Here is a 27,155-nt window from a genome sequence, read left to right on the forward strand (position 1 = left end):
TCATTTCTTATACTGTGCACAGAATTTAACATTTATGAATTTCACCAGGCTTTGGTGCTTGAAAGGTAAATGGTTACTGCTCTGAAAGGTTTTTGTCAGTTTTCAGAGAGAGATTGGTTTCTCGATGGACACAAACCGATTCCTTCCGATCAGCCACTTCAGTGTCTTGCCGAAGAAACTTGCCCCATCAGGATTTTCCAGATGATAATCTCATTCTTTCAGGTCACCAGGGTCCCTTTTCGCTTCCCTTACTTCAAATGATACATTATACAGCCAGCCCTCTCTTCTTGTATGGACCACAAGGACTTTGAATAGGCTGAACTAAGAACTCACAAACAGTCTTCAAAATGGGGGTTTTCTTGCCAGCTTGTCCTGTTCTAGTCCCACTGCTGCTGCTGAAATGTAGAACTTAATTTTCTCTCTCACTCAGAGAAAACCGTGTGACCCTCTTAGAACAGCAAACTGCACTCAGACAGACTGTGGCACCGGACCCAATCTTCCGAGTCCTTTCATCTGTTGCTTTCCAAAACAATAATCCATACTCCACGGCATGTCCAATTAACACACACTTGTGAAGTCTCTATAGGCATTCTTCAAAGTTTTTGCAAAGGCACTCGGAGCCTGGACTATCTGGCTTGAGTACAGCTCCAGCATTTTAAATGAGATCTGTTTTGAAGTGTTTGCATTCATGTGTGACCCAACTAAAAACTCCACAATTTATCTCCTTTAAAACATTTCTATATACAATATAAAATATAACATCAACTGTCACGATAGGACTACTAATACTAAAGCTTTGAGTTATGAATACGCAGTTCTAGAACTCTGCAAAGGTATTCCACAGAGAAATTTTCAGCACAAGATAATCACAAGCTGAATAGGGTTGAATCGAGCCTGATTCATAGTCCTATGACATTTCTTGTAGTCGATGGTCTACTGAGGTTAAAAGGCAGCAGACCATACTCTCCCAATACAGTATTGTTGATGTTATTAACACATTTGAAGCATGTCATATCCACATATCTCTACCACATCCCAATACAAGTCTGATGGAGGAAGAGCACCAAAGAATTTGTTTGGTGCGAGACCTTAGCTTAAACCATATGAAATGCAGGCAGTGCAAAAGATGTGGTTTGGACACTATTGATATAATCTTTTGCAATATATCATAATTTATGATGAATGCTACATTTTTTAGCCCAGTGAATACTCTTAGTGTTCCAATTTTTTTAAATTTTCATTGTTTTGAAATTAGAAAATTCACCAGAATTTTTAAATTAGTACACCAAGGCATAAACTTTCATCATTTGAGAGGGATTCAGAAGATCCACTTTCTTCCCTCTGTTAATGCCAAGGAAACTAGTTGCTGGGATGTACTTAGAAAAGCTGAGTGAATAAGGTACTTGATCTCTGGAAGTTTTCCAGTGATCCTTGATATCCTAGCAAAAATCATGCAAGTTTTCAAGGTGAACACAAATCATCTAGACTTTGTAGTGCTGGACACGGCCAAGAAAGACACAGCCACCACACTGAAAGTCGTTAATGACTTTTTATTCAAATTCAGTGCGCGCCCCTTTAAGGGCAGCATGAGTTCAATCACCGCATGCATTGTGACGTCATAATCGCAGCCCCAGGCGTGCGCTGGGCAGGAGACTTGAGGCAGGCAGAAACTCTAACAGTGCCATCTTCCCATGGCTGTCCCACCATGTGGCGTTACATGCGGGACTGGTTCGCCATGAGAGTGCGCTGCCACACATTCCCCCCCCCACAAAACCGGCTACGCATCCTGCCACTTGGAGATGGACGGCCCCAGCGTTTGGGCATGTCCGTCTGCACCGGACGTGAGAGGTCCAAGTACACCGCCTTCAAACGGTCCACGGTGAAAAGTTCATCTTTACCCTCTATGTCCAAAGTGCAAGTCCTACCGGACCGCTGGAGGACCTTCATACAGGCATTGTGGAGGTGCTATATGTGGGCTGCGCCGAACAAATACAAATTCCACCGAGTCCAGCTCTTTGGGACGATGTGTCGGCCGTCCATCATGATGTGAGGGAGGCGGGGGGCTAGCGAGGATAGTTTCTTACGGAGATCCGCCAAAAGGTTCGTGTGCTCAGATGTGACGTTGGGCTCCAGGCCAAAGAACTCACCGGGCAGCAGGAGCGGTGTAGACCAGTTCCACAGAAGACGCCTGTAGATCCTCCTTGGGTGCTGTTCTGATGCCGAGGAGGACCCAGGGCAGTTTGTCTGTCTAGCCTGGGACAGTGAGGCGAGCCATGAGGGCGGATTTCATGTGACGATGAAACCTCTCCACCAAACCATTTGCTTGTGGGTGGTAGGCTGTGGTGTGGTGGAGTTTAACCCCCAGGAGGTTCACCAGCTAAGCCCAGAGTGCGAAGGTGAACTGGACGCCCCTGTCACTGTTGATGTGTAACAGGACTCCGAACCTAGCAATCCAATGACTGACTAGGTTCCTGGCGCACGTCTCTGCGGAAGCCTCTTTGATGGGAACAGCCTCCGGCCATCTCATGGTCCAATCGACTATTGTGAGAAGGTAGCGCACATCTCTGGACACCAGCAGGGGGCCTACGACATCAACGTGGATGGGCTGAAATCTCCGCATCATCGGGTTGAATTGCTGGATTTGGGTCTGCGTATGCCGGTGGGCCTTGGAGGCCTGGCACCTGGTGCAGTTCCTCGCCATCTCAGCTACCTTCTTTTTGAGCCCGTGCCACACAAACCGCTCTGCCACCATTCATGCCGAAGTCTTCACCGAGGGGTGGGCAAGGTCATGGTCTAAGCTGAAAACCCTCGACCTCCTCTGCGGTGGAACTACTGGGCGCAGCAAGCCGATGGAAACGTCACAGAGCAGCGTGTCCAGGCTGTTGGGCAACTGAATGTCCTGGAGCTTGAGGCCAGAGATGGCAGCCCAGAGAGCCTGTGTCTCTCTGTCCAGCGTCTGGATTTGTGCCAGTTATGTGCAGTTAAGGCCGGGGGCGAGCATTGATTGCCGGTTGAGAGCGCATCCGCCACGACGTTGTCTTTGCCTGCCCTGTGCCGGATGTCGATGGTAAATCTGACACGTAGGAGAGCTGGCGTTGCTGGCAAGCCGCCCGCGGATCTTTGGCTATCACGAGTGCCTGTGTGAGGGGCCTGTGATCCATGAACACCATGAAGGGCCTGCTCTCCAGAAAGTATCGAAAGTGCCGGATGGCTAGGTACAGCGCCAGGAGCTCCCGGTCGAAAGCGCTGTACTTGAGCTCTAGCAGGCACATCTGTTTGCTAAAGAAGGCCAGCGGGCACCACTGTCCATTGAGCCACTGCTCGAGTACGCCCCCTACTGCCGTGACTGAGGCATCCACCGAGAGCGCCGTGTGTGCCTCCGGGCGTGGGTACACCAATAGAGTTGCGTTGGCGAGGGCCTCCTTTGTTGCGACAAAAGTGGTCTCTGCCTCCTCCGACCATGTCAGGATATTCTCCTTAGTGGCGATCAACGCGAACAGCGATCTCATGGTGCGGGCAGTGCCAGGGAAGAACCGATGATAAAAATTCACCATCCCCACGAACTCCTGCAGGTCATTGAGGGTGGTTGGCTTGGGGAACCACTGGACACCCGCGACCTTCTCTGGCACCAGGACAGCACCTGCTGCCGAGATGGTGTGCCCCAGGAACTGCAGCGTCCGCTTGCCGAACTGGCACTTGGCCAGCTTGACTGTGAGGCCAAACTCTGCCAGTCAGACAAACAGGGTATGGAGGTGGGCCTTGGCTCTTTGCGGTTGTGGCTGGCAATAAGGATATCGTCTAGGTAGATAAACACAAGGTCCAAATCCCTACCCACTGCATCAACGAGGCGCTGAAAAGTCTGGGCCGCATTCTTGAGGCCAAAAGGCATACGCAGGAATTCAAAGAGGCCAAAAGAAGTGATTATTGCCGATGTCCTCGGGGTGGACCGGGATCTGATGATACCCCCAGACCAGATCGACCTTGGAGAAGACTTGCGCGCCGTGGAGATTGGCCAAGAAGTCATGAATGTGTGGGCTTAGCGTGCAGTGGGGGGCCCTGCGTGGAGATATGGTGGTATACCCTGCACTGGGGTAAGGTGGTGCTGAATAGTGGTTCTAAGATGGCAGGGAACTCATGGAGCATGTTTGAATACTCATCTCTGGAAGTGATGATAGTGGCGATCTCGGGCCTGTAGGCATTCGTGGTGTCCAGGTGCACTGAATGGAAGGTATGAGCGTTGACCAGCCTCTTGCCCTTCATGTTGACTAGCAGTCCGTGTGCCCTCAGGAAGTAGGCCCATAACAACGCAGTACCCACTGAGGCTAACACAAATTTCCTGTGGAATTTCTCTTTCCCGACCTGGATCTGCACCCTGTGTGTACCGAAGGTCTTGATGGTGGAACCGCTGGGTGCCCGCAGGGTGGGACCACGAGATCAGGTGTGTGTCTCAAGGGCGGTGGGGGCAGGACGTTCAGCTCTGCTCCTGTGTCCACCAGGAAACGCTGTTTAATTTTATCTATCCAAAAAGTTTGTTATATTCATTTTGTTTTCCACAAAATTAGGATATTTCACTTGAATAATTGTCATGACTGTGCAACTTATAAAACTATTCAAGTGAAATGTCCTAATTCTAAATATTAGACCAGAATCACAAACACAGGTTATATATTACTATTGCAATTGCCAAAAGGACCATCTATCAAATTAACTTTTGAATCATTTATCTGTGAGTTTCAGATAACAATAGGCATTATATTGTATTTTCAACATAAATTTGATTTATTCAACGCTGTGCATTAACTCAATAATGAGTGAAAAATGTAGACTACCATTACTGTAGAATAAACTTAAATCACATAGAAACAAAAACACAAAATTAGAAGCAAAATTAAAAAATATGTATGTGGTACCAAATTGAAGAATATTTAAGATTGAGGACATTATTAACTTACAAATTTGTTAAATTATTGATAAATTAAGTACAACACAGATAAATGCACTGCAGTATATTTTGGTTATAATAGGGAAGTCACGTTACTTGGAAGGTGCAAATCCAGGTTGAATGGGTGAACAAAGGGACTTTTAAACAGGAACTACACAGAAGATTCATTTCCAGAGAGATAAAATTTAAAAACAAGTTATGCTCAACTAGTACTGAACTTCATCTACTCTGCACAATTTACATATTATAGGATAGTAACATTCCAGAGATCTATAAATATGAGGGTGTTGCAGGTGATGTTTGTGCCCATATGGCATCATGTTGAAATAATGAGGCCACACCTGAAGTTGTCAGTCAGCGAAGAGAAGAGCCTTTATAGTGTTACCAGGCTTAATATAGAGACACAACAGGTGACCTGACATCATGACATCTGAAGTGCTAACAACCTCATGACGTAGCTACATTGAGTAGGCCAAGGCTTCTCAGTAGACCTACAGGAGCTGCTGAGTCACTATGCTTTGGGCTGTAGTGGCTAGTTGCTAGTAGATGTTGTGTCTAGCCGTCACAAGACAGGAGCTGTTAGCGCAGGTTCTGCCCACTCCCTCCAAGTGTACCGCTACAAATATAACAAAGTATTTTTACAGATTGTAAAAAGGCTGAGGGATAACCAAATAGAATCCTTAAAATTGTGATAGGTTTTGATGTCTGGTACAGACATTGTGAAGAACATTCCTTGAGGGTATCATGATCAAGAAACCCAAAGGCATGTATGTTTTTTTTAATTTAGACATTCAGCACGGTAACAGGCCATTTCAGCCCACAAAGTCTATGCCTCCTAATTTACACCCAATTAACCTACAATCCCCAATATTTTTTGAGCAGTGGGAAGAAACTGGAGCACCCAAGGAAAACACACACAGATGTGGGGAGAATGAACAAACTCCTTACAGTCAGCACGGGATTTGAACCAAATTCCATATCGTTAGCTCTGTAAAAGCCTGGCGCTAATCGCTATGCCAACTGTGCCTGTCTTTACACAGAGGGGCAGCAAAGTGCAATTTGTACCCACCAAACTGGTTGAAGTAGAATTGTAAAGGGAAACTCGATGAGCAGGCAGAGAGAAAGAGATTAAACTGTCAGGCTGATGGAATGAAAAAGGATAAAATGAGAGGAGCCTTGAGAGCAGCATTAATTTCAACAAAATGAGAGTAGGGCCAGCTTGCTGGACTGTACTACATTTCTTAGTAACCTTACAAGATTCTGAGAGGGCTTGACAGCATTAATGTGTGGATGTTTTCCATTGTACAATATAACTATGGAGCAAAGTTTTAGAATAAAGGAATAGCCACTTTAAATGAAGATGCTATGAAGCTTTTTCTCTCTAAGGGCTGTGCATCATTGGAATTCTCAAACCAGAGACAATGGATCCTGAGTCATTAAATATATTCCAGAACACAAGAAAAAGGACCAGAAGCATGCCAATAGACCCCAAGAGCCAGCTCAATTAGTTAAAACCCACAGCTGATCTTCCACTTGCATTCCCTGATTCCTTTAATACCTAGAAATTGTAGCAAAATCACCTGTGAATGCAATGATTGATTGTCCACTCCAAATTTTGATTTCTAAATCTAGGCTTGACAGGTTGTCAAGTTTTACTCTACACATCGGCCCCTTTAAATTATGACCATGCTGTATATTTCAATGTCATCTCTCATTCTTCTAAAGAATATAGAGGCTTAGCCTCCTCAACTGACAACCCAGGAGTCGGTTTGAGAAATTATTATTGTTCGCCTGATACAGCAAATAAAAATTTGGTTACACGAAGAGAAAATAGTACAAAATATCCAGGTGGGGGTCTCACCAAGATCCTACATTATTGTATTAAGAGATCTTTACTCAAATCCTCCTGAAATAAAAGTAAATGTACCATTTTCCTTCCTAGTTTCATGCTGCGTTTACATGTTCGCTTACAGTGACACACACGAGGACCCAAGACTAAAATACTGTCCGTGCAGTTTGCACGTTCCTCCCAAACATTTTGTTAAAGATGCTAAAGGGAACTTGATGAAGAGGAGAGAAAATAAGTGGCAGGACTGGATAGAGATAAGGGGAAATGGGACTATCATAATTGTTCAGAGGCAGTAGAACTCCATTCTTCTGTCACAAGTATTGAGTAAATAAAAATCTGATCGTACTCAGTTTCAATGGTTAAGGCTCGTTATCTGCAATATCTAACAATTGCACCTTGAGCCCCCCCCCCCCCAAAAAAAAAAGCCAAAGCGACGTCGAGGATAGAGAAAGCTGGAAAAAAATGGAACATCCTTCTGAACTCATAGGAATTCGTGGTTCACAACAGGTGGCGGAGAAACCACCTTTCTCGCAATCAGTAGCAAAGTACAAACACAATCAGAAATGCCCCATAGTTCAGTCTCGTCAATTTTCTTTACGTCCCTTCGCCGCCAACAACTGCCCCTCAAATGCACCCCTCTCCCCCGTATCTCCACAGCAATGCAATAGCCATCAGAGAACGACGTCGCCATTCATCTCGCAGGTCAGTCAAAGAGGAACCGTTGTGTGCTCGGTACTTCAAGACTTGTCCTAAAATTGATTGTGAAAACAAATCCTCCCCTCATGAGGCCATCAACCCTCTGAAATACCTAATAATGGCGCTGTTTCAATGACCGACGAAAACCTCCAGGGCCAAGTTTGAACAGCGGATCTTCCCGCGCTTCCGGCAGACGCCTCCTTCCTCCACTCGCGTAGCGGGTGACGTCAACGGGGTTACGTCAGCAGGAGGTGACAACAGCTTGCGTCAACGGGGTTACGTCAGCAGGAGGTGACAACAGCCTGCGGATCCCGGCAGAGAGCGAAGCGAGTTTTCAACTGAATCAAAGTGCCCACGGATATGGCGGCGATGGTTGCTAGTAAGCGGCTTCTGTTAATTTCCAGATGGTTGCGATACCCGGGTTGTTACATAAACCCGGCAGTGAAGAGTTCTCAAAGTGGTTGTCGGCAGCAGAACGAGTCGAGTTTCTTTGGAGGAACCGGTGAAAGGTCGGGCCGACGTTCCCTTAGCACTGCTACCCCGTTGCAGAGGTGAGACACAGGGCTTGGGTGATGCCTCCTGAAACCAGTTCAGGGTAACTCGAGTGATTAGTATTGTTACGAAGAGGCGATTATGTATTGATCAGAATTTACTGTCATGAACAAGTCGTGATATTCGGTGTTTTGCAGCAGCGTCACAGTGTAAACATTCATATTAGAACCATCTTGTAAATAAGAAATAAAAAGGTAGTGCACGTAAAGTAAGGCAGTGTCTTTGGCTCACTGAGTGCCAGAGCTCCTGAGATATTACATATCTGAGGAATACATGGAGGAAACACAGCAATCTTTATACAGCTAAAAAAATTAATGGAGACCTCCTGAAGATGGAGTTGGACACAGGGGCAGAGGTGTCCCTAATGCCGTTACATGTAAAGGAACATGTAAAAACAACTGAAGTAACTCTAAGATCTGTTATAAGAGACAGAATCAAAGTGTTTGGAAAATGTACGGTCCAAGTACAATACAATCAACAGCAACCAAAAAACACACACTCTCTACTTCGTAGATACCCATGGACCAACTCTTTTCGGAAGAAACTGGCTCCAACACATTGTGATGATGCAATGGGGGGGGGGGGAGTATATTATCTGACTGCTTGCTAATGGTTATGGCTATAGAGATACTCCACCCTACTGGTATAACATATGGAGATGCTTTCCCATTGGCCAGTTTAGTAGTGGTTATAGTCTGTTAATAAAAGCCCTGTTAGTCTGTTAATAAAACAGATAGAATTGGACAAAAAAAAAATCAAGGAAAAATGTGACAATACCCATCTGGGACTATTCACCTATACACGCATACCTTATGGAATTACAGTAGCACCTGCGATTTTTCAAGCAACAATGGACTACATGGAATCTCAGTTGGGTGTTACATAGATGATGTCATCATTACAAGCTGAAACGACAGCAAACACTTACAAAACCTTGAAAATGTCTTAACCAGAAAACAGGCTAATGTACGATTACGAAAGGACAAATGTGTCTTCATGCGCCCCTCAGTAACATACCTTGGGTTTACAATCGACAACGAGAGGGTGCAAATGAATCCAGCAGGAACAGAAGCCATTTGCAAGGCCCCATACCTCACCAACAAATCAGAATTACAGTCCTTCCTATGATTTGTTAATCACAATTGTTAATTTACAATTCCAACACCCAGTTATTCTGAGATATGACCGATCATCCAGAACAGAACACGGATGTATATTAGGGAGTACCTGTATACTGCCTTTGATACTGTTGGTGGTCTATCAGGGTAAAGCTGCAGTAAACAGGTCTCTGGCACTGAGCCTGGCCCTGTGATTCAGAAAGGAAGGAGGGAGAAAGAGAGTGCAGTATGATAGGAGGTTCATTAGTTAGAGGGTCAGACAGGAGATTCTAAGGACACAAAGGAGACACCTGGATGGTTTCTTACCTCCCAGGTGTCAGGGTTCAGGAATATCTCTGATTGGGTCTATGACATCCAAAAAGGAAAGGTGAGCAGCCAGAAGTTGTGGTGCATATTGTTATTAATGACATAGGTAGGAAAAGAGATAAGGTTCTGAAGAGAGAATACAGGGACCCAGGTAGAATGAGGTGAGCTCAAGGATGGTTATCTCAGAATCTCTCTCTGTGCCACAACCCAGTAAGGGTAAGAATAAAATGATAGGGCAGATGAATGTATGGCTAAATAATCGGTGCAGGGGAAAGGGATTCTGATTTCTGGGTCATTGGAATCTCTTCTGGGGAAGTTAACATCTGTACAAAAAGGATGGGTTTCACCTGAACTGGAATGGGAGCGATATCCTGCGGAAGAAGTTTGCTTGAGCTGTTGGGGAGGGTTTAAACTAGTATGGCAGAGGGAATGGGAAGCAGAATGATAGGGCACAGAAGAGAGCAGAAAGTGAAAAGGTTGATGTGTTGTAAGATGGTGAGGAAGAACTGACAGTGAAGAGAGCATAATGTAAATGCAATCAGTCAGAGGGTTGGAAATGTGTTTATTTTAATACTAGAAGTATTAGGAATAAGGGAGGTGATGTTAGAGCATGGATCATATAACCATTTACTGAGCGGAAACAGGCCATGTCGGCCTTTTGAGTCCTCACCGGTTCACTAGAACAACTCCACTAGCTCAAACTTCCTGTTCTCCATCAATAACCCTCCAACCCCCTCACCTCCAAGTACACATCCAACCTTTTCTTAAATGACAGAAGGGACCCTGCCGCAACTATCTCATTCGGAAGATCATTCAGGACCATCATCAGTACGTGGAATTACGATGTTGTGCCTGTTACAGTCTTGGCTGACACAGGACAGGATTGGCTGATGCAGGTACCTTGGCATAAATGTTTCAAAGGGGAGGATGAATGGGGAGAGGAGTAGCATTTCTTTTTTTTTTATAACTTTATTTATTCGTTCAAAATACAGTTAGTAAATAACAAATACAACAATAAACCAAAAACATGAACGTTATATTTTATAGAAAAAACGAAAAAAGAAACCCCCCCCCCCCCCTTCAGCCAGCTCTCCTAAGGAGAGTCATAAAGAAAAAATAGTAAGGAAAAATTAAACAGACATATTAAAATCTAATCAACATAAATCAAAATGTAAATATTCTGAATATAACAACCACTTACTAATAAAAAAGCTATAGTTATCACACGAAACATATGTAATTTTTTCCATTATTAAACAGTATGTCCTCTCATTATGCCATCTATTAATATCAATCATATTTGTATCTTTCCACATACTAACAATACATTTTTTCTCTACAAATAATGCTAAATATACAAAAGCAAATTAAAATTGATCTAATCCCAAACCTTTCAGAGGTTGCAAATTGCCCAATAAAGATACTATCAAATCTAAAGGTATTTTAATCTTATACAGATTTGGATTTATCCCAACCCTTTTTATCCATACCCTCCTATAACATTTAATACATAAATGAAATATAACCCTTTTCTGGTACCTTCATAAGAAAAGTCTCAAGTTTAGTCATTTCAGGCAAAATCATATCGCTACCAAACACACATTTTACCAAAGATCAAATTTAAAAATAAAAAAAACAAAGAATTCTTATCAATACCATAGCTGTCCCTCATCGTTATGCTTAATCGAACTGTACTAAAAGTAGCAAACCTCAACTTTAACATATCTACTAATATTACTAAAGACCAATAATATCTTTATATAAAAACTCAAATCATCGTATGTAGGCCCTCCAATAGGAGAAAAAAAATCACAAAATAAAAGCTAGATAAAATGAAAATTAAAAAAAAAGAAAAAAAATTAACAAACCCCCCCCCCCCCCCAAAAAAAACTACCAAAAGATAGTAATCCCTAAACAAAATTTGGGTGTGGATCACCCACCAGTGGTTGATGACTAATAGAACCTAGAACAAACAAACAAAAATTAATAATCTCAAAATATCATAATAATGTAAAAAGTAAAATATGATTAAGAAGATTCTGCTATTCATCAACGAAGTTCCAAACTCGGAGATCCCATTTCAAAAGAAGTTGGACTTTTTCCATTCCCGTTTTCCCCATTTCTTCCATTTCCAGAACAACCAGATTTTTCTTTAGGAGACAATGGTGGACTACGTCTTTGTCCTCTTATATCTGGCAATGAATCAGCAAAAATCATTGCTTCTTGATCATCCTCAAAAAACCGAGATTGATAGTCTCCATGGAACACCTTCAACACTGCCGGATAGGAAAAGTAGACTTATAACCTTTACGCCACAAAACTTCTTTAACTGGATTAAATCGATGTTGACGTTGAATAACCTCTTGACTCAAATCAGGATAGAAAAAAACTCTGCTATTCTGAATCAATAACGGAGTTTGTCGTTTTCTCGCATTTTGCACTGCCAGTCGAAGTATTACTTCTCTATCCAAATAATTCAAACATTATTACAGGTCTCGGTGGCTGACCAGGTAAAGATGATCTCCTTAAAGTTCTATGAGCCCTTTCCAATACCAAGCCTTCAGAAAAAAATTCTTGCCTTAGTACTTGTGGGATCCAATCTGTAAAAAAACGAAGAGGATCTTTTCCTTCCATACCTTCTGGCAAACCAACGATTTTCACATTATTCCTTCTACTTTGATTCTCCAAATAGTTTATTTTCCTCTCTAACTCCTTCTCACGTTCTCATAATTCTATAACGGATTTTTCAATCTTCAACACTTTTTCTGTATTAGAAGCCACTTGTTGACATTCCAAAAAAGCAGACTGAAATTTTTTAAAATCTTCACAAGATGCTTCTACACGTGCTTTAACTGTATTCAATTCTGAACTTATCCTTTGAGCCAGCTCATTCATTATAGGCTGAATGACAGCATTTAACTGGTTATATTGTAATTCAGAAAAGCTCAGCCCTGCTTTCTCTAATGTAGTGGCAGAACCAGGTAACTGCAGCTCCTGCTGCAACTCAACAACAGGCATTTTAACGGTCTTACTGCGGGTCTGGACTCTCAGTGACGGCACCCGACTTCCTCAGGGGGTCAACGCTGGTCTCCCCCTGCAGCTCGCTGTTGTTTCAAAAACTCACGGAGAAGATCAAGATATTCAGGTTGGAGTGCTTCCTGAAGCGTTTCAGGCAAAGGAGTCGACTTCCTGCGTGCTCCCTCCGTTAAAGTCGGCAGGCTGCCAGAATCAGGATCCACTTCGTGGGAACACGCACCTTCCTCCAAAGAATGGGTAATTCCAGTGCTGTCCTTCACTTGGTGAGTAGTAGACATTTTTTTTTCAGCTCCCTCAGGCAGTCTTTGTAGTTTAGGCACTGAAGAAATTAAACCTGAGGCTATAGCAAGTTGTTTAAGCCCCAAATCTTCAGTACTTCGAAAATGCAACTTCTTCTGCACTTGAGGTTTAATCTTTTTACCATTAATGGCCATAATAGTTCCTTAATACTTTAAACTAAAATTTAAGAAGTTTAAACTTGAAAACAAAAGGTTAAAAAACGGGTTCTTAAAAGTCAGGCCAGAGAGGTCGAGATTACACATCTAGACTCTATGCCATCTTGCCACGCCCCCCCCCCCAGGAGTAGCATTTCTGATCAGGGATAGTATCACCATTGCAAAAAGGGTGGATATTGCGGAGGAATTGTCTACTGATGAGTGCGTGTGCAAGTCAGAAACAGGAAGGTAGCTATCGCTGTTGGGAGTAATCCATAAGTCCCCAAAGGGCCCTCGGGACATTGAGGACAGATTGTGGAATGGTGAAAAAATACAGGCTTGATACTATGGGAGACTTCAACTTCCCTAATATTGACTGGGACCTTGTTACTACAAGAGGGAATGATGGGGCAGAATTTTTCAAGGGGATCCAAGAACGATTCCAGACACAGTATGTGGACGAGCTGACGAGAGGAGAAGTCTAACTGGATCTCATACTGGGTAATGAACCTAGTCAGGTGACAGACCTCTCAGTTGCTACCCTACGTTATTAAAGGAAACAAGGGAAGAGATTGCTGGAGCTTTGGCAATTACTTTTTTATTCTCCCTGGCCACAGGGGAGGTACCAGAGGATTGGAGAATGTCAAATGCAATCCCTTGTTTAAAAAGGTAATAGGGACAATATTGAGAATTCTAGGCCATTGAGTCTTGTCAGTGGTGTGTAAACTATTGGAAAGGATTCTTAGGGTCGGGATATACGAGCATTTAGAGAAGCATCATCTGCTCAGCATGGCTTTGTGAAAGGCAGGTCATACCTCATGAGTCTAGTGCAATTTTTTGGACAATGAGGGCAGTAGCTGTGGTGTGTATGGATTTTAAGACATTTGACCAGGTCTCTCTTGGTCGACTCATTCAGAAAGTCATGAGGCATGGTATCCATGGAGCCTAGGCTTTGTGGATTCAGAATTGGTTTGCTTGCAGAAAACAGAGGGTAGTAGTAGATTGAACGAATTCTGCCTGGAGGTCAGTGATGAGTAGAAGTTCCACAGGGATCTGTTCTGGGACTTATGCTCTGTGCGATTATTTTATATACATATATTATATATATATATATATATATATATATATACACATGACCTGGATGAAGCATTAGAGGGTTGGGTAAGTGAGTTTGCAGATGATACATAGATTGGAAAAGGTGTGGATAATGTTGAAGGTGGTCACAGGTTACAACAGAATATGCCAAATTGGGTGGAGAAGTGGCAGCTGAAGTTTAATTTGGATAAGTGAAATGATGGATTTTGGAAGGTCAATCTTGAAGGCATAGTATATGCAGTTAATGGCAGGATTCTTAATAGTGTAGAAGAACAGAGGGATCTTGGGGTCCAAATGCATAGATCTCTCTCAAGGTGGCTGTGCAGGTTGATAGGGTAGTTAAGAAGGCTTATGGTATGCTAGGGTTTTGAGTTTAAGCATCGAGAGGTAATGTTGCATGTTGGCCTTCATGACAAGGGGAGTTGAGTATAGGAGCTCTCTGTTGCAGATCTATCAATCTCTGGTTAGACCACACTTGGAATATTGTGTTCAGTTCTGGTCAATTCATTTTAGGAAGTGTGTGGAAGCTTTGGAGAGGGTGCAGAGGAGATTTACCAGGATGATGCCTAGATTGAAGAATGTGTCTTATGAGGCAGGGTTAACAGAGCTTTTCTCTTTGAAGTGAAGGAGGATGTGAGGTGACTTAATAGAGATCTATGAGATTTCGAGAGGCAGAGATTGGATGGGCAGCCAGCATCTTTTTTTTTTCCCAGGACAACAGTAGCATATACCAAATGACATCTATACAGGTTGTACCTCTGTGGTCCGGCAACTTCCATGGTCCGGCATGTTTGAATCTGCCGCACTTAATGCAAACTCCTTAAAGACAGCGCGGGTCTTGAACCCTGGTCCCAATCATTGGCGCTGTAAAGGCGTCTATAAAGTGGTCGATATTGACCACTAGGGGTTGATGGGACTATGCAGGAGTCGAAAAATTCCAGTGGATCGTAAGAATTATAGAGGTGTGGCGGACAATGTTTGTGCTCATACGCCATCATGTTAGGAATAATGAGACCACACCTGAAGTTATCAGCCAGCGAAGAGAGAAGGGTTTATTAGTGTGTTGTCAAGTTTGATATAGACACATAACATGACCTGGTGTCATGACATCTGAAGTGCTAACGACCTCATGGTGTAGCTACATTGAGTAGGCCAGGGCTTCTCAGTAGACCAACAGGATCTGCTGAGTCACTATGCCTTGTGGCTGTAGTGGCTAGTTGCCAGTACATAGGAGGCTGTTGTGTCTAGCTGTCACAAGACATGAGCTGTTAGCGCTGATTCTGCCCACTCCCCCCCAAGCTCCCCCCAGAACCAGCGGTAAGTGACCAACTGGCTCAGCATTTCTGAATTAGTGCGGACATTCCGCCACAGAACCGAGCAGGGAGACCGAAACCGACTTGCCATTCATGGCACTGTCCTGGAGCATTGTGTATGAAGGCTGCTGGGGAAGGAAGTGATATGAACCATACATAATAACAGGGCTCAATCAAGTGGAAAGCAGTAAAACAATTATTGACAACACAAATAAATTACAATAGGAATCTGTGAGACACTTAACCTCTGCAAAAGGTAATCACAGGTAGTTACAAAAAGTCAGAGCTGATTATAGATAATTACAGTTGAGAAATCCAGAATAGTATCAAACATTTGAGACTCATTACCAAAACTAAAAGGTGTTCGAGGTGAGGTAGTGCTGAATTCAGAATTAGTTAAGGGACTGGTTGTAGTGGGAGTAAGTTCAGTTACCCATGCAGGATGTCTCATTTTTATTAGGGAATGATTTGGCAGAGGATAAAGTTGGGTCAGTTTTGAGATTAACAAATCAACTTACTAAGGATGATTTTAAGGAGGATTGTGAGATATATCCAGCATGTGCTGCAACAAGGTCTTTGTCTAAGAAAATGATGAGAGCAGAGGAAGATCCAGTTGATAGAGACTTGCCCTGTGCTTCTGAAATAATCTTGAAAGAGCAGGTTAATTTTGATAGAAAGGATTTCTCTTTGTCAAGGAAAGAGTTAATTCAGCAACAGAAAACAGATACAGATCTTATTGACTTAAGGGATAATGCAGTAAGTGATCAGGAGATGAAGGAAATGGCTTGTGGATATGACTTGAAGGGTGAATTGCTAATGAAACCTTATTATGAGGATAAGGTAGTGGAGAATCATCTGGATCAGAGGTATTAGTTGTTGACGGGGTTGAGGAAGTTATGGATCATAAGATTATGGAAACAGAATCTTGTGAGGGTAACCTTAAAGAAACCATGGTTCCTGTGTGTCTGTCTAACTCAGCAATTTTTGAAAATTTGGATGTTACAAGATCAAACCAGCAACCACAAAGAAGGCATATCACACAGCGGAAAAGATGAACAATTACTTTATTAACAAAAATTCACCTTCAAACTTTAATTCAAAATCCCCCCTTTTATAACAATGCCCACTGGTTACTATGCAAATTTCTATAACACTGTAAAAACTAATATAAATTCCCCAGCCTAAATATAACATATGTAATTAAAGTCTGTTATATTTCCAACCAGCCCACAGAAAAATACTTAGACACAAAACACACAAGACTCACAAAACTTCGATCTCAACTGAAGCAAAGATCATAAACAAAATTCAGTTTCTTTGGTAAACTGAAGCCAAAAGATCAAAGTTGTCTTGTGTTGCTTGCAGAGAGAGGAACAATGGCTTGATCCAGATCCTTCTGGCTGCCTTCAGAATGTTCATCCCTTTTTGAAACCCAACATTCTAAATTGTCTTCCAGACAATGATTCATGTTTTGGGCCTTCTTCCACTCCACAGTGGTTTATCGTCCAAGTCCAGAAATTTTAAAATCATTTTCTGCACATGCTCAGTCTGTCTCCCACTCTCTCAGCAGTCCACCTTCACCTTGGCTCTCTAAGGCAAACTGTCATTTTTTAACATAAAACCACACAACACATAGGTCAATACACAACACAGAACTCTGTAACACCTCCCCTGCTAAAAAAGAAATTGGTCCACAAGAACAAATTTTTAACAATTGATGGAAGTATTTAAATAAATAAAATAAACACTCCATTTTTTTTACAGTAAGTATGTGATTAGATTCATATCTACCCAGATTAACATCTTGACAATCTGCTATTATGTTATCCATCCCCTTTATGTGTGTAATAATTAAATCATACTCTTATAACATTAAGCTCCAGTTCAATAATCCTGTTCTTATTTTTCATTTTAGACAGAAAAACTAATGGATTATGATCAGTATATATTATTAATGGTTTTTGAGCAGTACAAATATACACATCAAAATGTTGCAATGCTAAAACAAGCGCTAATAACTCCTCAATGGTCGAGTAATTTCGTTGATGGTCGTTAAACTTTCTTTGAGAAGTACGAAATCGGATGTTCTACTCCATCACCATTCTTCTTCTGTAACAGTACAGCACCAACCGCTTCGTCAGTGGCATTCACGGCTAAAGAGAATGGCCCTTCAAAGTTAGGGGACACAAGTATCGGCTGATGGGATAAAATGGCCTTTAACTTCAGAAACGCTTCCTTGCATGCATCTGACCAGATAAATTTTTCTTTCTTTCCAAGTAGTTTTGTTAATGGGAGTGCAATTTCTGCAAAGTTTTTTTTATAAAATCTACGCTAGTAGCCAATCATACCTAGAAATCTCCGAAGAGCTTTCTTATTACCGGGGATAGGGAACGCAGTGATAGCCAATACTTTCGCTCCAACCGGTGCCAACTGTCCCTGTCCTACCACATAACCCAGATAAATTACAGTGGCAAGTCCAAACTCACTCTTGTGCAAATTCACTGAGGTGCGCTTCCACCTGTCTCTGAAATAACTGCTGTAATTCAAGCATGTGTTCTTCCCATGTATCCATACTAATTACTAAATCATCGATATAGGCTCCTGTATGCTCTAAATCCTGAATTACTGTATTAATCATTCTCTGAAATGTGCCAGGTGCATTTTTCATCCCGAAAGCCAAAACATTATACTCATACAATCCCGAAGGTGTAACAAATGCAGAAATCTCCCTGCCTCTCTCTGTCAAAGGAACACACCAGTATCCTTTTAAGAGATCAATCTTTGTAAGAAACTTAACCTTCCCCACTTTATCTATATAATCATCTATTCTGGGGATAGGGAACATATCAGTCTTTGTCACCATGTTTACCTTTTGATAATCTGTACAAAACCTAATTGAGCCATTGGCTTAGGCACCAGAACACAGGGTGAACTCCAATTTGAACTTGATTTTCGGATTATGTCATTTTTGAGCATATAATCCACCTCTTGATCCAAGAATCTGCTCTTTTCCTGATTAACTCGGTAAGGATGCTGCTTAATAGGTTTAGCATCACTGACCTCCGCATCATGACAAGCCACAGTAGTTCTTCTTGGAACATCTGGGAATATATCCTTAAATTTCATAATTAATATCTTCATTTCTTCCCTTTCTGATTTAGTCAAATGCATTAACTTGGTGTCTAAGTTTTGCAAAACTATAGAATTTTCCAGCCTGGGGCTTATCACTTTCTGTGCTCCATGACCCTAGCCCCTTGGTTGGAATCCTAGTCTCCTCCTCAGTCATTTTCTCAAAGTAAGGTTTACGCATGTTCACGTGACAGACCTGTGTCTCTCTTCGACGATCAGGCATCTCAATGACATAGGTGACCTGGTTAATTTTTGATTTCACCTTGTATGGTCCTGAAAACTGAGCTCCCATAGGGTTTGACTGCATTGGAAACAAAACCAATACTTTGTTGCCAGGTTTAATGTCCCTAATTTTTGCTTATTGATCATACCGAATTTTCATTTTTCCCTGAGCAGTTTTAAAATTTTTCCTTGCCATTTCGCAAGCCTGATGTAATCTGTTTTTAAATTTGAAAACATAATCCAACAGATTTGATTGTATATCATTATGTATCCATTGTTCCTTCAACAATAATAATGGACCCCTGACTTCATGACCAAACACCAACTCAAATGGACTAAAGCCAAGACACTCCTGAGTTGCCTCTCTAACAGCAAACAATAACAAATGGATTCCTTCATCCCAATCCTTTTTATTTTCCACGCAATAAGCCCTCATCATATTTTTCACAGTTAAATAGAACCTTTCCAAGGCCCCTTGACTTTCAGGATGATAGGTAGACGACACAATTTGATGGGCTCCCAATTCATACACCACCTGTTGAAATATTCCAGACATAAGATTACTCCCTTGGTGGTCTGATTGAATTTCCCTTGGTAGGCCAAACAGTGTGAAAAATTTTAGCATAGCCTTCACAATTTTCTTTGCTTTAATGTTTCTCAGGGGAATAGCCTCTGGAAACCTTGAAGCTGTGCACAGGAATGTTAACAAATATTCATTTCCCGGTTTGGTTTTTGGCAGTGGAGCAACACAATCCACTATCATTTCTGACAAGGGCTCCCCGAAAGCAGGGATGGGTTGTAAAGGTGCCACTGGTGGTCCTTGATTAGGCTTGTCCACCAGTTGACAAGTGTGACAGGTTCTACAAAAATTCACAACATCCTTTCTTAATTTCGGCCAATAAAACTGCTTCCTTATCTTTTCTACCATCTTCTTCACTCCAAGATGACCTCCTAAAGGTGTACTATAAGCCAACTTTAATATTTCATTCCTGTAAGTTGTGGATATCCTGGAACAACAAATCTCTCTCTGAAACCCAACAAAAACCTTCCTGAGTGGTAACCATTTACCTTTCAAGCACCAAAGCCTGGTGAACTTTATAAATGTTAAATTCTGTGCACCGTCTAAGAATTGGCTGCAACCAGTGAACTTGGAAGAATGAGAAGTGAGATTGGACTGTGAAGCAAAGAACTTTTCTAAACTTACACACATATTACATACACATGTGCTTAAAATTAGAAGGGGGTTGTGATAGTGATAAGTTAAAGTGTTATTCTGTTTTCATGTTTAAAGATGATTCAAAGCAACCTTTGTTTAAATATCCATTTGTCTTGGTGAATATCTATTGCTGCTGGGTTTTGGGGTCCTCTGGGCTGTGAAGTGGACAATATATATATATAATGTACAAGAGACAACTAAAATAAGAGAGTTGGCAGAAGAGAATATTTCTAGGATTTAATGATGTGAGAGAATGACATTGAAATTCTTGCCTGAATTTGCATCATATTCCTTTGAAAATAAAAATTAGAGTTCTGAGTTATGGAAAAAAAAAAGTTTTCTGCAGATTGAACCAAGTTTATTGATTACACTTTTTCACATGTTTAATGACATGGTCACAATGCTTAAAGTGTTATCATTGACATAATGTACTGTTGCTCTATTAAGCCCAAGAGAGAAAATCAAAGTATCTCATTAAGATTCTTTGCAAATCATAGTTGTTGAGTGGTTTTGCACTTGGACATGCTGATACCACATCCATGTGGTAGATTTTTAAAGATCAGGAACAGAGAGCTCCTGGGACTGGCACAAAGATGAGACCTGGGGCAAATAGGCCTTAATCATTTAATACTCCAAATGTGGTCTGACTAGCACCTTGTTAAGCCTCAGCATTCCATTCTTGCTTTTGTATTCTAGTAATATATAATAGTCGATCCTGGATAAAAGTTGATCATCCCCCCCCCCCACACAATTTTTGGGCCCAACCACCCACCCATCCAAGTGCTTGATGCCCCAACCGCAAACTCTTGTCTTAGTCGCCCACTAATCCGAGTTCCCAACACCCTAACCACAGATCTTCATCCTGACTGCCTGTCCAGCTGAGCTCCCAATGCCCCATTGTGGATCTTTGCCTCGGCTGCCCGCCCACTGGAATTCCTGATGCCCTGTCCACGGATCCACACCTCAGCCAGCCACCTGCCTTTTGGAGCTCCTGATGCCTGGACCGTGGATCTCACTTCAGCCGCTTGCCCATCTGAGCTCCTGTCACCACGATCACAGATTTACTATCTGGTGCCGGCCATCCGAGTTCCCAATGCCTTGAACGATGCAGTCAAAATTTGACACCTCAAATTTGACCCAAAAAATGACTATTACATGAGTATATATGCCACTTTCTTCTCCATTCTTCCAACCTGTTCAAGTCTCTCTGCAGACTACCTGCTTCCTCAACACTACCTGTTCCTTTACCTATTTTTGTATCATCTGCAAACTTGGCCACAAAGCCATCAATATCTCATGCATCTAGGTTCAGGAACAGTTGTTATCTCTCCACCATCAGACTCCTGAACAACAAACTCAATCTGAGGTTCATATAAGTACTCTTGCTTTGAACATTATTTATTATTTAATATGTATTTTCTATATTGCACAGTTTGTTTGCACTTCCTTGTATGTGAATCTTTTCGTGAGTATAGTATTTTTTTCACAATAATGATTTGAAATTCTGTTTGGCCTGGAGGAAATAGAATCTCGGGTTTATACGTGATGTACTCTGACAATAAATCTGTATTTTGAACTTTTAATTCTGTCCTCTAAATCTTTACATATAAAATGGTCCCAACACATACTTTTTACACAGCCACTTGGTTCTGGGGTATTTGTGGCTTTTTTAATGCTACACCTGCTGAGTAAAATGCACCAACACAGAATGGTGGGGGGGGGGGGGGGGGGGGGGTGGGGGTGGTCTTTCCAGTCCCAGCTTTTTTCCGGCAGCAGAGGTAGTAACAGCACCAGAATGCCATCTGTGTAAAAGGGGTATTCCGGCACCATGAAGGGAAAGGATGTGTTTGTGTACTGTATTTTGTTTAGTATATTTACCGGTAAGCATTTAAAACTTGGACAAAACTTGAAAGTAGGACAACAGGAAAAATCTTTTTAATAATATTACCATTGCCCTGCTGCCTCCTGGCGGCCCGCTGCCTGCTCTCTGTTGCTATGGGCCATTGATAGAGAGGGATGACGGCAATCACAAAGTGTGGCTGGGTCCAGCACCAACCCGGCAAGGTATCATTCCCAGTACATCACTGATCTGACCACTAGGTCTGCCAGATTAAACTGCAATTATACAGCAATAATAAAAGGTAGAGTCAATCAGGGTGACTGGCAGGTATTAGGGGTTTTGCCTGTTTCGGATGCCTGTGCATGCTCCCATAAATGCAGAAGTCTGAAAGGAGCTGTAGATGAAATGACTGAAGCTGGAATGAGCTGGTGATAAAATAGTGATGCATCCTCTACTAGACTCACCATTTTGTTGTGTGGATGAAGCACTGATTTGTTGTTGGGAGGAGAATGAGAGATGGTTTAATTCATAAGTACATAATTCATGGCCTTTCAAAATAGGACTTGATCGTTCATGAATAAGATGAAAAGTATATATCAAAGGGTACTGAATCTGGAACTCAATGGAAGGAGGGTGTGAATGCTCAGTATTCAAGACAGTCACTGACAGACCTTCAGATATTAAGGAAGAAATTAGGGTTGAAGAGTGGCATTGTGATTAAAAGTCCAAACCCCACACCGATTCCACCACCCTGCTCTCAGCTGTCACTAGGTGTCTCTAATCATCTTGTGCTGTGAGCAAGCTGGTCTGTGTTTGTCCTCAGCTTGAACAGTCTGAAGCCCACTATGTTATATTTTGTTATCTGTCACCAGCTTCCAATGATAGATAATCATCATTAGTAAGGGATTTTTTTTTTTAATTTATTTTTCACACTGTGAACCATATCAATCAAAATACATACAAACCTTTCCCTCAAATGCACACAGTGGCATTTTCTCCCCTTTTTTCCCCCCTACCTTCCCTTATCCTCCAAACCCATTAAACGTTCAACATATACAATACAATAAAACCATTAAACAATGTCATCACACAATGAAAATAAACTAGAAAATGGTGTCATCTACTTTTACACACTGGATCAAGTCATTTTGTCTTCTTATCATTTTAGGGGGTGGAGGTCCGAGGGAAGCCCTCTCTGTTATGTTCCATGTACGGTTCCCAAATTTGTTCAAATAATGTGACTTTATTTTTAAAATTATATGTTATTTTTCCCAATGGAATACATTTATTCATTTCCATGTACCATTGCTGTACTCTCAGGCTCTCTTCTGATTTCCAAGTTGACATTATACATTTTTTTGCTACAGCTAAAAATGTATAATAAATCTTTTTTGTGCTTCATCCAGTTTGAGGCCTAATTCTTTACTTCTTATATTACTTAGAAGAAAGATCTCTGGATTTTTTGGTATGTTGTTTTTTGTTATTTTATTTAATACCTGATTTAGATCTTCCCAAAACTTTTTCACTTTCTCACATGCCCAAATTGTATGTACTGTTGTTCCCATTTCCTTCTTACAGCGAAAACATCTATCTGATAATGTTGGATCCCATTTTTTTAACTTTTGGGGTGTGATATATAACCTGTGTAACCAATTATACTATATCATGCATTACTTTGAGTTTATTATATTCTTCATAGTTCCAGAGCATAACTTTTCCCATGTTTCATTTTTTATCTTTGTGTTTAAATCTTTTTCCCACTTTTGTTTGGGTTTATACCTTATTTCATCATTTTCCATCTCTTGCAGCTTGATGTACATGTTCGTTATAAATCTTTATTATCATTGTTTCTGTAATCACATATTCAAAGCTGCTTCCTTCTGGTAATCTCAGTCTGTTTCCCAATTTATCCTTTCAGTTGATGGTATGCAAACATTGTACCATGAGTTATTCCATATTTGTACTTCATTTGTTCAAATGATAATAAATTATTTCCCAAAAATCAATTTTCTATTTTAATTCCTTTTCTCTCCCATTCTCTAAAGGAAAGGTTATCTATTGTAAAAGGGATTAGCTGATTTTGTCAATAATAATTTTGGTAGTTGGTAATTTGTTTTTTTTTTCCTTTCTAAATGAATCTTCTTCCATATATTGAGTAAATGATGCAATACTGGTGAGCTTTTATATCCTATCAGCTTTTCATCCCACTTATAAAGTATATGTTCCGGTACCTTCTCCCCTATTTTATCTTGCTCTATCTTAGTCCAACCTAGTTTTTCCCTTGTCTGATAAAAATCTGATAAATACCTTAATTGTGCTACTCAAAAATAATTTTTTAAGTTTGGTAACTGCAAACCACTTTGGTTGTACCTCTCTGTTAATTTATCTAACGCTATCCTCGGTTTCCCCCCTTTCCATAAAAATCTCCTTATTATTCTCTTTAGTTCATTAAAAAAAATATTATGTTAAGGGAATTGCTAACGATTGAAATAAGTATTGTATCCTTGGGAAGACATTCATTTTAATGCAATTTACCCTCCCTCTCAATGTTAGTGGTAATTCTTTCCAATGTTCTAAGTCGTCTTGCAATTTCTTTATTAGTGGCTGATAATTTAATTTGTACAGGTGTCTTAAATTATTATCTAATCTAATACCTAGGTATCGGATTGCTTGTGTTTGCCATTTAAGTGGTGTTTCTTTTTTAAATTCTGTATAATTCGCATTACTCATAGGCATCGCTTCACTTTTATTTGGGTTGATCTTGTACCTTGATATTTCTCCATATTCCTTCAATTTCTTATGTCGTTCTTTTATTGATATTTCTGGTTCTGTTAAGTATACTATGACGTCATCTGCAAGTAAACTGATTTTATACACCTTCTCCTTTATTTTTATCCCTTTTATTTTCTGTTCTTATCAGTTCTGATAATGGTTTTATTACTAAAGCGAACAGTGAGGGAGATGGTGGGCATCCCTGCCTAGTTGACCTACTTAATTTAAATTGTACATATCCATGTACTGTTACCTTCACCAATGGTCCATTATATAATGCTTTAATATATTTTTCTGGTGGATTGAACCTCTGTAGTACTTTGAATAAATAATTCCATTCTACCCTCTCAAAGGCTTTTTCTGCATCTAAAGTTACAGCCACTGTTGGCTTCTTATTTCCTTGAACTGCATAAATTAGATTAATAAATTTACAGACATTATCCGCTGTTGATCTTTTCTTAATAAATCCATTTTAATCTTGTTTTACTATTTTTGGTACACAGTCGGTCAATCTGTTTGCTAATATTTTTGTTATTATCTTATAATCTGAATTAAGTAGAGATATTGGTCTATATGATGCTGGTGTTAGTGGATCCTTCTCTGTCTTTTGTATTATTGTAATTATTGCTATCTTGCATGAATCTGGCAAGTTTTGTGTTTCTTCTATCTGGTTCATTACTTCCAGGAGAGGAGGAATTAATAACTCTTTAAATGTTTTATAGAATTCTATTGGGAGTCCATCCTCTCGAGGCGTTTTATTGTTTGGCAGTTTTTTTTAATATATCCTGTACTTCCTTTATTTCAAATGGTTTTATTAGTTTGTTTTGCAACTCTTGCAATTTCGGTAGTTCAATTTTAGCTAAAAACTCTTCAATTTTATCATCTTTCCCTTCATTCTCAGTTTGGTATAATTGTTCATAAAATTCCTTAAAGTTCTCATTAATCTCCATTGGATTATATGTAATTTGTTTGTCCTTTTTCCTTGATGCCAATACAGTTCTTTTAGCTTGTTCTGTTTTAAGTTGCCAGGCTAATATTTTGTGTGTTTTTTCTCCTAGCTCATAATACTTTTGCTTTATTTTCATTATGTTCTTCTCCACCTTGTACGTTTGTAATATTTTGTATTTTATTTTTTTGTCCCCCAATTCTTTTTGTTATATCATCCCTTATTGCTAGTTCTTTTTCTGTACTTACTATCTCCCTTTCCAACTGTTCTATTTCCCGATTGTAGTCCTTTTTCATCTTAGTTACATAACTTATTATCTGCCCTCTAATGAAGGCTTTCATTGCATCCCATAATATAAATTTGTCTTTCACTGATTCCATATTTATTTCAGTTCATTTTAATTTGGCATTCAATAAATTCTCTAAATTCCTGCCTTTTAAGTAGCATGGAGTTTAACCTCCATCTATATGTTCTTGGTGGGATGTCCTCCAGTTCTCTTGCTAATAACAGGGGTGAATGATCAGATAGCAATCTAGCTTTATACTCAATTTTCTTAACTCTCCCTTAAATATGGGCTGATAACAAAAACATATCAATTCTTGAGTATGTTTTATGCCTACTCAAATAATATGAGTATTCCTTCTCCCTTGGGTGCTGCCTCCTCCATATATCCATAAGTTTCATTTCCTATCCAACATTGGATCCAAATTAAGGTTAAAATCCCCTCCTATCAACATATTCCCCTGCGTATCTACAATCTTCAAAAAAAATATCTTGTATAAACTTTTGATCCTCTTCATTAGGTACATATATATTGATCAAGTTCCAAAATTCTGAATATATCTGACACTTTATCATTGCATACCTCCCTGCTGGATCTATTATTTCCTCCTCTATTTTGGTTTGTACATTTTTATTAATTAATATAGCTACACCTCTGGCTTTTGAATTATATGATGCTGCCACTACGTGCCCTATCCAGTCTCTCCTTAATTTATTATGTTCCACTTCAGTGAGATCCGTTTCTTGCACAAATGCTATGTCTATTTTTTCTTTTTTTCAGGAAATTTAATAGCCTTTTTCATTTAATTTGGTTATGTATTCCATTAATATCCTGTTTACACCTCATTTCTGCTTTTCATCTCTCAGTTTTCCCTTTTTGAACTCAATGTATGACAACACTTTTAAAACATAAAATTCTTCATCAACTCCCACATCTAATATTCCCTTAACCCCTAATGTCCCCCACCCTCTCTCTGAGTTGCCCCTTATCCCTTGCCGGGCAACCACAACTCCCCTCTCCATTTGGATTGCAAACCTGCTCGCAAGCATCAACTGATTTTGCAGTGATGGTATTCTCTCCCACCCAACCCCCTCCAGAAAAGACTTTTTTCTTTACATATAACAAAGCTCACCCTTTTCCCCCCTTACTTCCTTTCTTCCCTTTTCTTTCCCTTCTTTAGTTCTTACTTGTGCATTATTTTTACATCTTTATATGTATTTTATCGTCGTTCTTCATTCTCGTTACATCTCTTCATCTCTCCTTCTGTCCTGCAGGCGTTCTGCAAATTCTCGTGCTTCCTCCAGATCCGAGAACAGTCTGTTTTGCTCCTCAGGGATAAATATTTTAAGCACAGCTAGATATCTTAACATACATTTATAACCTTTTTTCCATATGATTGATTTTGC

The 27,155-nt window shown here is 40.6% G+C and overlaps 2 protein-coding genes across 2 annotated transcripts in view; one reads left to right on the plus strand and one right to left on the minus strand.

The window, feature by feature from the left end:
• LOC138739383 (radixin) overlaps nt 1-7,704 on the minus strand; it is a 139,208-nt gene extending 131,504 nt beyond the window's left edge. The window contains exon 1 of the mRNA XM_069891318.1: nt 7,600-7,704. The gene's annotated coding sequence lies outside the window, so the exon portion shown is untranslated. The remainder of the gene's footprint in view (nt 1-7,599) is intronic.
• Nucleotides 7,705-7,740: 36 nt separating this feature from the next.
• fdx1 (ferredoxin 1) overlaps nt 7,741-27,155 on the plus strand; it is a 50,923-nt gene continuing 31,508 nt past the window's right edge. Inside the window, exon 1 of the mRNA XM_069891320.1 lies at nt 7,741-8,038. Coding sequence (XP_069747421.1) covers nt 7,848-8,038 — 191 coding nt within the window. The 5' untranslated portion in view covers nt 7,741-7,847. The remainder of the gene's footprint in view (nt 8,039-27,155) is intronic.

The sequence above is a fragment of the Narcine bancroftii genome, chromosome 7 (genome assembly GCF_036971445.1).
Source record: "Narcine bancroftii isolate sNarBan1 chromosome 7, sNarBan1.hap1, whole genome shotgun sequence".
Classification (NCBI taxonomy): domain Eukaryota; kingdom Metazoa; phylum Chordata; class Chondrichthyes; order Torpediniformes; family Narcinidae; genus Narcine; species Narcine bancroftii.